At 46.4% G+C, this 11,675-nt stretch overlaps 1 protein-coding gene across 10 annotated transcripts in view; it reads right to left on the reverse strand.

Moving 5' to 3' along the window:
• C17H17orf67 (chromosome 17 C17orf67 homolog) overlaps positions 1-11,675 on the reverse strand; it is a 92,189-nt gene that overhangs the window by 45,581 nt on the left and 34,933 nt on the right. For 4 of the 10 annotated variants that reach the window (XM_063799890.1, XM_063799889.1, XM_063799891.1 and 1 more), the window contains 2 exons: positions 7,564-7,700; positions 3,935-4,374 (listed from right to left, as the gene is read on the reverse strand). In XM_063799890.1, coding sequence (XP_063655960.1) covers positions 7,584-7,700 — 117 coding nt within the window. In that variant the 3' untranslated portion in view covers positions 3,935-4,374; positions 7,564-7,583. The other 6 variants (XR_010153357.1, XR_010153356.1, XR_010153360.1 and 3 more) reach the window with 4 other exon arrangements.

The following is an 11,675-nucleotide window of genomic DNA, read 5'->3' on the forward strand; positions in this document are numbered from 1 at the left end:
TATCTGTCTCCACCACTAGACAGTAAGTTCATTTGAACTGGGATCTTATTTCTCTTTGAACCTCTGGGAAGAATAATCACACTTTTTTGCAAGGGTCTCAGTGTTGGTTAGATGAAATATGAAATGCAATTCCCTCTGGAAATCCTTCTGCCCATTTTTTCTGACCCCAAACCCAGACCATAGGAGCCAATGGTCTCTGTCTGTTTCAGGAAGCACATGTATTAGTCAATAAGACTGAATGCTTCTGCCAGTAGCTCGGAAGCCTATGAGCTGCCCCACTGGAGGTACTCTTGGTAAAGTTGTTTCTGCTCCACCACAGAACTTTCCCAGGAGGGATGCTTTTGGATACGAACAATGTATAAAAATCAATATTATTCCTACACATACCAGAATAACCAACTAGAAAATGTAAATTTAAGAAAATTCCAGTTATAATTCATAAAGATCCATAATATATCTAGGCTTAGTGCTGTTTTAAAAACATATATATGATCTTTACAAAGAAAATTACAAAATTTTAATGATGGACATAAAAATGGCCTAAGTAAATGGAGAGATAGACCAGGTTCATAGATAGGAAGATGCAATACTGTAAATAAAGCAACCCTTTCTCAAGTAGGGAGGCCTTTTGACTCTAGGTCTCCCAAACACTCTCCACCTCTTCTCAAAATAATAGTTTTTTAAAATATATATAGAGAGAGAGAGACAGACCATTTGTCTTGATTAATAGAATAATGCCCAAGAATTTTAAAAACAGTAATAGCTAGTTTCATGGAGAGCTTACCCAATAAACTAATTATCACAATGGCATTTTGAACTAAGTACTATAATCATTCCCATTCTACAGTAAGGAAACTCAGGCCCAAAGAGGTTAATCAGCTTGCCCAAGGACACATAGCTAGTCAGTGGAGCCAGAATTTGAATGCAGGTAGTGCGGCTCCAAGCCTGGATTATGAATTACTGCTGTCCACCACTTTCAAGATTTCTGTCACTCACCTGCCTTCTGAGAAACTTTGGTGGTGGCCAAATGGGGTGTGAAGTTGCAGCAAGCTCACTGTGAATTGCTGCGCTTCAGCCCCTTCATCTGTGGGCCTCAGGAGAGTGTGTTCTGGGTAAACACATGCATTTTGTGTGTCAAGGGGAGGAGGCTGAGAACCAGGATGTATGTGACTGATGAAGAATCCTCTTTGTTCTTAAAGGAAGTTTTTGCCCCTGATATGTGGGCCGTACCCAGGGTCCTTAGAGCCTCGAGGAAGCCCTTCCTTCTCTACCTGGATGCAGGAACCTGGCTCCCTGTGGGTCAGATTTATTTTTAATTCTGCTTCCCTCCTTCTCTCTTTTGGGACCTGCTAGTCTCGTTCCTGTGCAGTCTGTCCCACATGCACAGATTCAGCTCCTACTTCTTGTAAACCACTCTGAGAGGCAGGTGGGGAGGTGGACAAGGGAGCCTTCTGTCCACCCTTGTTCCAGGTACCCTGGGCAAGTCCTAGCACTAAATATCAGAGCCCATGGAAGGTGCCTGTGCTCAGATGACATCCCAGCTAGGTAAGGAGCGCAGTTGAGTCTTAATAAGACACATCCTCATCCCTTAAGGAACTCGGTTTAGAAAACTACTTCATTCAAGGCATAAGAATATCAGGTTTAGGGCAGAAGTGCAGAGTGTTTGTGGATGGGGGGAGGGTGGGCATAGTAGTGAGGGGCTTCCCAGGTTCAAATCCCAGGTCCTCTACCCACCAGCTGTAAGAACCTGAACAAACTGCCTAGGGTAGGCAGAATGATGGCTTCCCCAAAGATGTCCATGTCCTAATCCCTGGAACTTGCGAAAATGTTACCTTATATGGCAAGGGGGTATTAGCATTGTGGGTGGAATTAAAGTTGTTAATCAACTGATCTTAAGATAGAGAAATTATTCTGAGTTATCTAAAGGGCCCAATGTAATCATAAAGGCCCTTAAAAGTGGAAGATGGAGGCAGAAGAGAAAGGCAGAGTGATATGATGTAAGGCTCAACTCACCATTGGTGGCTTTGAGATGGAAGGAGTCATGAGCTAAGAAAGGCAGGTAGCTGGAAAAGACAAGGAAATAGATTCACCCCAAGAGCCTCCAGAGAGGAGAAGTATGCAGCCCTGCTGACACATTGATTTAACCCAGGAGACTCCTTTTGAACTTCTAACATACAGAACATAAGATAATTAATGTGTTGTTTTAACCCACTAAGTAATTACAGTCAAAATAGAAAACTAATACACTGCCTAAATTCTGTAAACTTCAGTTTCCTCATTTATAAGTTGGGGATAGTACAGATGCTCCTAGACTTACAAAGCAGTTACATCCTAATAAACCCACTGGAAATTGAAGGTGCATTTAATACACCTAACCTACCAAACATCACAGCTTAGCCTGTAAATGTGCTCAGAACCCTTACATTAGCCTACAGTTGGGCAAGATCATCTAACACAAAGCCTATTTTATAATAAGTGTTGAAGAGCTCATGTAATTTATTGAATGCTGTACTAAAAGTGAGAACCAGAACGGTTGTATGGGTTCTTGAAGTATGGTTTTGGCTGAGGGCATATCACTTTCACACCACTAGAACTCAGGGACCATCTGTACGGAGTTTGACCCAAAATGTTGGTATTGTTATTGAGAGATTCAGTGCCTTTATCCCTAGATGAACACACCTAATATAGTTTGGATCTATGTCCCTACCCAAATTGCATGTTGAAATTTAATCCCCAATGTTGGAAGTGGGGCCTGGTGGGAGCTAATTAGATCATGGGGGCAGTTTCTCATTAACGGTGTAGTACCATCCCCTTGGTACTGTTCTCACACTAGTGAGTGGGTTCTCACAAGATCTGGTTGTTTAAAAGTGTGTGGCATCTTCCCGCTTCTTCTCTTGCTCTTGCTCTGGCCATGTGACTGCTCCCACTTCACCTTTCACCATAATTGTAAGTTTCCTGAGGCCTCCCCAGAAGCCAAGCAGGTGCCATCATCATGCTTCCTGTACAGCCTGCAGAACTGTGAGCCAATTAAACCTCTTTTCTGTATAAATTACCCAGTCTTAGATATTTCTTTATAGGAATGCAATAATGAACTAATACACCACCCAACCTCCCTTGGGACAAGCCCTCCTCTGTAGCCCAGGGTGTGTGGGCATCCCTCCTTACCTTTTTTTGAGGATGCCAGATTCTTCTATCCCCAGAACCATTTGGCCCACCTTCCCTTGCCCTCCAAATTTCTGCTTTTCTTGGCCTCTAATTGTCCAATCTGATTCCAAGGCTGTGGGGCAGGTGAGGGCCTCCGGGATACAGGAACTACAACCCACTTTTCACAAGAAATGTTGCCTTTGCTAAAAGACCAGGGTGTAAAACTGGTATTAAGCAATGGCCCTAGTTCCAGAACTGGCCTTAGGCAAATAATCTCATATATATATATATATATATGTATGTATATAAATATATACATAACCCTTGTGCAACATTGCAGGGTGTTTGTATTTTCATTCATTCAAAGAACAGTAAGCTTTCTGATGCTGGATTTGCAAAGATAAACAAAAGAGGGAAATCTCTGTTTCACTACTTACAGAGAAAGAAAGAGGCCAGGCGCAGTGGCTCACACCTGTAATCCCAGCACTTTGGGAGGCCAAGGCGGGTGGATCACCTGAGGTCAGGAGGTTGAGACCAGCCTGGTCAACATGGTGAAACCCCGTCTCTACTAAAAATACAAAAGTTAGCTGGGCATGGTGGTGTGCACCTGTAGTCCCAGCTACTCGGGAGGCTGAGGCAGGAGAATCACTTGAACCTGGGAGGCGGAGGTTGCAGTGAGCCAAGATCATGCCACTGTACTCCAGACTGAGTGACAGAGTGAGAGTCCATCTCAAAAAAACAAAAAGAGGGGGGAGAGAGAGAGAGAGAGAAAGGAAGAGACCACTAAAAGTAAATTTAATACCAATGTTTATTAGGGCAGAAAAGAAGAGGAAAAAAATAGAGGACAAAACAACTCAGCAACCCCAAGTGGTATGCTTCACTACTCTGAACAAGGATTCCCCAAATTCCTTAGGGCAGGCAGCCTGCCCCAACTCCTGGTCTGGGAGTTCCAGCTCCATCAACCCCAGGTAAGATTCTGGTTGTTCCCACTCTTGCAAACTGATGGGAAGATCTTTGGGAGGTGTCTATGCTTTAAGCTATTGGTTTTAGTGATTTATGCAGGTTAGTAAAATGAAGCAGTATATATATTTGCCATTTCCAAGGCAATCTTTGATATGCCCACAGTTCACGAGGTCTGAAGACATCCATTTCTGCAATTTAAAAACAAGTGAAAGAAGCAGCCTTGTCTTGTTTCGACATTATCCAGCTTGTTGTCTATTAAAATGCTTGCTGAAAAAGAACAAGAAAATAACATTAGGATAATGATAATGATTGTGGTGGTAGTGGTGGTGGTGGTGATGATGGTGTGGCAGTGATGGTGATGACGGTGATTGTGGTGATGGTAATAGTGATGATGGTTATGATGGTGGTGGTGGTGATAATGGTGATAGTGGTGGTGGTGGTGGTGATGGTGCTGATGGTGCTGATGGTGGTGATGGTGATGATGGGGTTGATGGTGATGATGGTGGCAGTGGTGACGATGATGATGGTGGTGATGGTGATGATGGTGATGATGGGGGTGATGGTGGTGAGAGTGGTGGTGGGGGTGGTAGTGGTGGAGATGGAGGTAGTGGTGATGGTGATGATGGTAGTGATGGTGGTGGTGGTGGTGACAGTGATGATGATGGTGAGAGTGGTGGTGGTGGTGGTCATGGTGGTGGTGGTGGTGATGGTAATGATGGGGGTGATGGTGGTGGTGGTGATGGTGGAGATGGTGATGGTGGTGATGGTGGTGGTGGTTGTGGTGGTGGTGGTGGTGATGGTGATGATGGTGGTGATGGTGGTGATAGTGATGATGGTGGTGATGGTGGTGGTGATGGTGATGATGGTGGTGGTGATGGTGATGATGGTGGTGATGGTGGTGGTGATGGTGGTGATGGTGGTGGTGGTGATGGTGATGGTGGTGGTGATGGTGATGGTGGTGCTGATGGTGGTGGTGATGGTGATGATGGTGGTGGTGATGGTGGTGATGGTGGTGATGGTGATGGTGGTGGTGATGGTGATGGTGGTGGTGGTGATGGTGATGATGGTGGTGATGGTGGTGATGATGGTGGTGGTGGTGGTGGTGGTGGTGGTGATGGTGGTGGTGGTGATAGTGGTGGTGGTGGTGGTGATGGTGGTGGTGATGGTGGTGGTGGTGATGGTGATGATGGTGGTGATGGTGGTGGTGATGGTGGTGGTGATGGTGGTGATGGTGGTGGTGGTGATGGTGATGATGGTGGTGATGGTGGTGATGATGGTGATGATGGTGGTGATGGTGGTGGTGATGGTGATGATGGTGGTGATGGTGGTGGTGATAGTGGTGAGGGTAATGGTGATGATGGTGGTGATGGTGGTGATGGTGATGGTGACAGTGATGGTGATGATGTTGGTGGTGGTGATTGTGATGATGATGAAGAACAAGAAGGAGGAGGAGGAGAGGGGAAAAGGAGGAGACTAAGGAAGAGGAAGAGTAGACCAAGGAAGAACAAACACCATCCAGCTATCATTTTCTGAGCACTTCCTTTGTGTGCCAGGGCAACACTAACTATTTTCCAGGCATTGACTTTTTTAATCCTAGAATCATAAGGAAGGAGCCATTACCATCCTCATTTTACAAATGAGGAAACTATTCAATTAGGCATTTTTTTCTAAGGTTATTCAGCCAGTGACTGGAGGACTCATTATCTGAAGGCTGTCTGACTCCCAATTCCAAGTTAACACATTTCTCCAGCCACCGCTTCCTTGTCTTTATATAAGTGGGAGCTGCCTGGAGTGAGGCCTCTGCGGAACCCTGTGTTTGCAGGAGCTAGGCACCCAAGCTCACCAGCAGTGCCTGTCCTACCAAGAATCAGAGGCCTCAGTCACCCTTGGAGGGTACTACTGTGGGGCTGAACCCAGAAACCTCTCCTTTAACTTCAACTGCACAACAGTAATAAGTGCTTTTATTTTTAGAGTCACTTACTATGCACCAGGCTCTCTAGACATCATTATTACCCCAACTTACAGAGGCAGAAGCAAAGAGTCAGTGAGGTTAGGCAACTTGCCCAAGGGCACAGAGCTGGAAATCAGAAAGTCAAACTCAGCTCTGGCCAGTTCCAGAGCCTAAGCATCCAATTACTCCACAGTGCTGTTTTCTGGAAGAAGCCAAGTGAGGGCTTCCAGTGCTAAAAGACAAAGGCCCTTGGTGCAGGGGAGGCCAGCACCCTGGGAGCTGGGAGCCAAGCCCAGACACACCAGAACCCTGACCTAGAATAGAGCTCCAGCAGCTGGAAGAATTAGAAGGGGGACGTAGCCCATCCCTACCCCTCAAAAGCAGAACTTCTATTCCACTGCCAGCAGGTGATCCTCTCACTATCTGTGAAAGCTCCCTCAGAGTGATTTCATGCCCACACACACACAGGACTGTGCAACATGGTCCACATAAAGCATGCAGATTTACGGTGGTCAGAAGCCTAGCATACCAACCACTGCTTAGCCTGAGTTAGTAGCTTAATCATGCTCAATTAGCTCCTCTTCAAAATGGGGTTAAAGTGCATGCCCTGCGATGACACCAGGGTATTAAGAGGATCATGTGAGGCAATTTATGTTACATTATAAAGAGTGATTAATAGGAGTGTCCCTGTGTCAATTCACAGTAGCACAAAATAAACAACAAAGGTATAAGATTTCTCTTAACCACAAAGATAAACTACCTGATTATATCTTGTCCTGCTTGGTCCACAAAACTTACAGAGGAGAAATGAAATTCACTGGGCTTACCCTCTGAAGGAATTTTGCTACCTTATCTAACAGGATTTGGAAAAGGGGGAAGATGATGAGGACAGACAGGGAGAAGCAAACAGCCTCATCTAGGCACAGAGGTACAGAGTTGGGGGCATGCAGGGTGTAGGGGGAAAGCTGGGCAATACCCTGCTGGTGGGCTGAAAACAGAAGCCCCAGGGAAAGGGAAAGACAGAGGGTGGGCTGGGTAGATTGGCAGCCTTGAAGGCTGCAGGAAGGCAGTGGGGAACAGGAGTGAGATCTGGGAAAGAAGTTGTTGATCCTGATGACAGTGGTGATGATCATGGTAGATGTCACAGGTTGACTCCACGAATGCTGAGCCCACCTGAAGAGACCCAAGTCTCAACAAAACACACTTCTCCACATTTGGGGTCCAGAGAGAGCTTTTCTGCGTGGCAAATAGGGTCACGTCCCTCCCCATTTGGGATCACTTTGTGATTCAATAAAAGTTGGGCTCCCCCGTTTGTCCCCCAGTGCTCCTCTCAACCTGGCTCCCCACTAGGTCTCCTGCCTCACTCTTGCCACCCCCATTCCAAAATCATAACCAGCTAACCAGCTGGCCCCCCTGAGGCATGGTCCGGAAAGTCTCCCAGCCCATGCCATGCTGTCCCCCACCACTCCCTCAGACAGAGGTCTGGGAGAGAGAAGGAGACGTACCGAGGCTGGTCCTGATCCCCTTACACAGGATGAACCCTGTTCCTGTCACAGTGGGGTTTGCAGTGAGGGTTCAGCCAGTGCTCCAGGAACTGCTCCTCAGCGCGAAGCTCCAGGGCGAGCAGGTGGCGCATGTATTCCTGTCAAAACAAACCACACTGAAGAAGGCTTCATCCACAGTGACAGCCAAGGGGTCAACATGCGTGGTGTGGCTCTGGCTCCCTAGACAGGGCAGGATGGGAGGACAGGCAGGGAGAAGAAATCAACGGCCACACCCATGCCTCTCTGTAGGGAAGACCAGTCAGACTGACCCACCCAGTGGGCAAAATAAAGAAGTCTGACAATACTAAGTGCTGAGCGGGTGGATTTCCATGAAAACATGGGACAACCACTTCAGAAAACATCTGATTGCCTGCAATCTAGAAATTTCACTCCTACTTTATACCCTAGTGCAGTGGACTTCAAACTTTATCAGATATCAGAGTCACCTGGAGAGCTTATTACAACACAGATTGCTGGGCCTATCCTACAGTTTCTGACTCAGTGGGTCTTGGGTGGGACTTGAGAAGTTGCATTTCTAACAAGTTCCTAGCTAATAGTTATATTGCTAGTTGCTCTGAGAACAAGAGAAACTCTTATATCAGGAAAGGCATATAAAAATGTTTATAGCAGCAATAAATTTGTCATAGCAAAACACTGGAAACATGCCAAATAGCCACTTACAGGAGAATGAATCAATAAATTATGGTAGGGTTATGCCATGGACTATTATACAGCAGAGAACATAAATTATACTGTAGCTATATACAACAACATAGATGGGTCTTAGAAATAGCATACTGAGTGAAAAGTCCAAGTAACTACATTTATAGTGTGACACTATTTTTATAAAGTTCAAATATGCGTAACTAAATCATGTAATATATTACTTATGGCTATATGCATTTCTGATAAAATCATCTTTTTTAAAAGACAAGGGATAAGCAGAAGAAAGCTAGGGTTGCTATGCTAATATCAAACAAAAAGACTTTAAAATATAAAAATGTTACTAGAAATAGAGAAGCATTTTGTAAAAATAGTCTGGCAGTTCTTTACAATATTAAACCTAGAATTACCATTCGTACTCCTGGCTAGCAACTGTACTTGTAGGTATATACCCAAGAGAAACAAAAATGGATGTCCACACAAAAACTTGTATACAGATGTTCGCACCAACATCATTTGTCACAGCCAAAAACCAGAAGCAACCCAAATGTCCACCAATAAATGAGTGGATAAATAAAATGTGCTACTTCCATATAATGGAATATTATTTGGCAATTAAAATGAATGAAGCAGTGATCCCTGCTACAACATGGATGAACCTTGAGAACATTATGCTAAGTGACAGAAGCCACTTAGGACACTTAGGTCACAAAGGACCACACGGTGTATGATTCTGTTCATATGAAAGGTGGCCAGCCCCATACATTAATCTGTCCACAACAGAAAGCAGCTCCTTGCCCTGACCAGTCCTGCCCCTTACTGTGGCCAGCATCTCCATCTACTCAGGAACCCGCTCCAGAACACCAACTCTCATTGCCTCACTCACCCTCAAACTCAACATAAGACTGAGCATCGGGACGTTGAGGCTATCTCCGGAATAGTTCTCAGATGCCCTCCCTCGTCTCTGCCACTTCCCTAGGTCAGGTCTTCACCATTGTCCACCAAGGCTGCCGCAGACTCCTCACCCCTCTCTCTGTCCCACCCCTCTGTGTTGCATTCCTCCCACCCCATGCCTCCTCCCTCCCCCATCCCTGCTCCACTCTGACAGAGTGACCCAAAAGGGTCAAAGGTGGCCCACCAGGGCCACCTTCCTCCTCGAAGCCTTCACCAGTGCTGTCTACCTGCAAGGAGTCAGCATCTGCCTCTACCCACGGGTTTTGTCTGTGGCTCTGGATAATGTACTTGCAAGCCAGCAGATGAGTGCAGCTTTGGGTAGGATTCCCCTCCTTCCCCCACTCCTCCCAACAGCAGGGAGTGGCCCTGCCCTCCCACCTTGGTCTACAATGGTCATTGACAGCCTTTGTTAATCTCTATGCTTCTCAAAAACACAATTTCTCCCTGAAATGGTTGCCTGAAGAGACTTTAATGAAGGGAACATTCATAGCCATGTGAGTAGGGTTAAGGGAACTATCAAAGAATATTCTAGCACCCAGGGACTAGCAATAGAGGAAAGTCATGACCATGTCTAAGTTTGCAGGGCCAAGGGTGGAGAACCCTTAGAGGAGCCATTAGGCCTGGGGCCAGGTGGGTGGGGCTGCTGTGGTCTTGGGGGCACAGCACAACCTTTGCAAGGCAAGGAGGGAACAGGGAACAAACAGCCCATCCTCTCCCTCCTCTTACCCTCAATATCCTGCAGGGCCCAATCAGAAGCCAGCCGGCCAGGGAACCAGGGGATTCAGTCTGCAGGAGTCAGTCTCCTTGAGCACAGAGTGGGGCACAGCAGGGTGGAGAATGGACTGGGGTCAGGGCAGAGAAAAACTGCGTCCATACCAGGATGATGAGGAGTGGCAGGTATGCTACCACCAGAGAAGGGAGCAGACAGCACAAATAACAGAGTGCCATGATAGGGCCTCTCTGCAACCTGCAGCTCATCAGCCTCTGAACACACCCATCCTTTGCATGAAATTTTTGTCTTTGCATCTCCTCTCTCAGTTTGCTCGTGCTCTGCCCTTTATCAACAGGAAGGTCACTTCCAGCCTTTAGGGCTGGCCTTCTCCTCCAAATGCGCCTTGGTCTTCCCCGAAGCCAGTTCAGGCTGTGAATTTTCTGTATATTGGTTACTCATGGCATTATGTCCTATAAGTGATGCATAAAACAGAAAAATGATAAAACAACAGGACCTCTCTTAAATAAAAGAATAAAATGTGATTTCTCTTGTCTTAGTCAGTTATAAGCTCTCCTTCTTCCCTCTCCATCTTCTGGTGCAATCTCTGGCCTACAGGTACTGCCTATCATACTGAAGGTGGTTCATCATATCTCTCTTCATGGCACCACATTGCTAGTTAAGCAAGAAGCTTCAGCGCACTCCTCTTCCTTGCCCTCCCACCATCTAAGCAGCCTAACTCCTGTGAATGCTCCTGAATCCCTTCTACCCAGCCCGACTGCCTCTGCCCAGCTTAGGCCCCAGCCCAGGCCCCAGCCCTGGGGCTAGACCCCTGCCACAACCTCTGCAGGCTCTTACTACCCCTTGTCCTACCTTCTTCTTCTTGTGGGGTTTTTTTATTGTTTTATTTTGTTTTCTTAATAGGCATTATTGTTTACAGCAGTTTTAGGTTCACAGCAAAATTGAGCAGAAATATAGCATTCCCATATATCCCCTGTCTTCACACAGGCACAGCCTCCCCCACTACCAACATCCCCCACCAGCATGGGATATTTTTTACAGTTGATGCACCTGCATTGACACAGCATCATCACCAGTCCATAGTTGATATTAGGGCTCACTCTTGGTATTACACAAACGCATGGCAGTCGGGCATCATGGCTCACATCTGTAATCCCAGCAATTTGGGAGGCTGAGGTGGGCAGATCGCTCAAGCTCTGGAGTTCGCGACCAGCCTGGGCGACGTGGTGAAACCCTGTCTCTACCAAAAATACAAAAAAAAATTAGCTAGATGTGGTGGTGCATTCCTGTAGTCCCAGCTACTCAGGAAGCTGAGGTGAGAGGATCTCTTGAGCCCAGGAGGTAGAGGTTGCAGTGAGCTGAGATCGCACCATGGCACTCCAGCCCTCGGAGACAGTACGAGCCTTTGTCTCAAAAAAAATAAATAAACACAAATAAAAATAAAAGCATGGCACCAACATCTCCTTCTGATGAGGGCCTCAGGAAGTTTCCACTCATGGCAGAAGGTGAAGGGGAGCTGATATACACAGATCACATGGTGAGACAGGAGGCAAGAAAGAGAGAAGGTGCCAGGCTCTTTGCAGAAATCCGTTCTCATGGGAACTAAGAGTGAAAACTCCCTCATTACCGCTATTCATGAGGGATCCACCTCCATGACCCAAACACCTCCCATAAGGCCTCACCTCCAACACTGGGGATCAAATTTCAACATGAGACTTGATGGGGC

The sequence above is a fragment of the Pan troglodytes genome, chromosome 19 (genome assembly GCF_028858775.2).
Source record: "Pan troglodytes isolate AG18354 chromosome 19, NHGRI_mPanTro3-v2.0_pri, whole genome shotgun sequence".
Classification (NCBI taxonomy): domain Eukaryota; kingdom Metazoa; phylum Chordata; class Mammalia; order Primates; family Hominidae; genus Pan; species Pan troglodytes.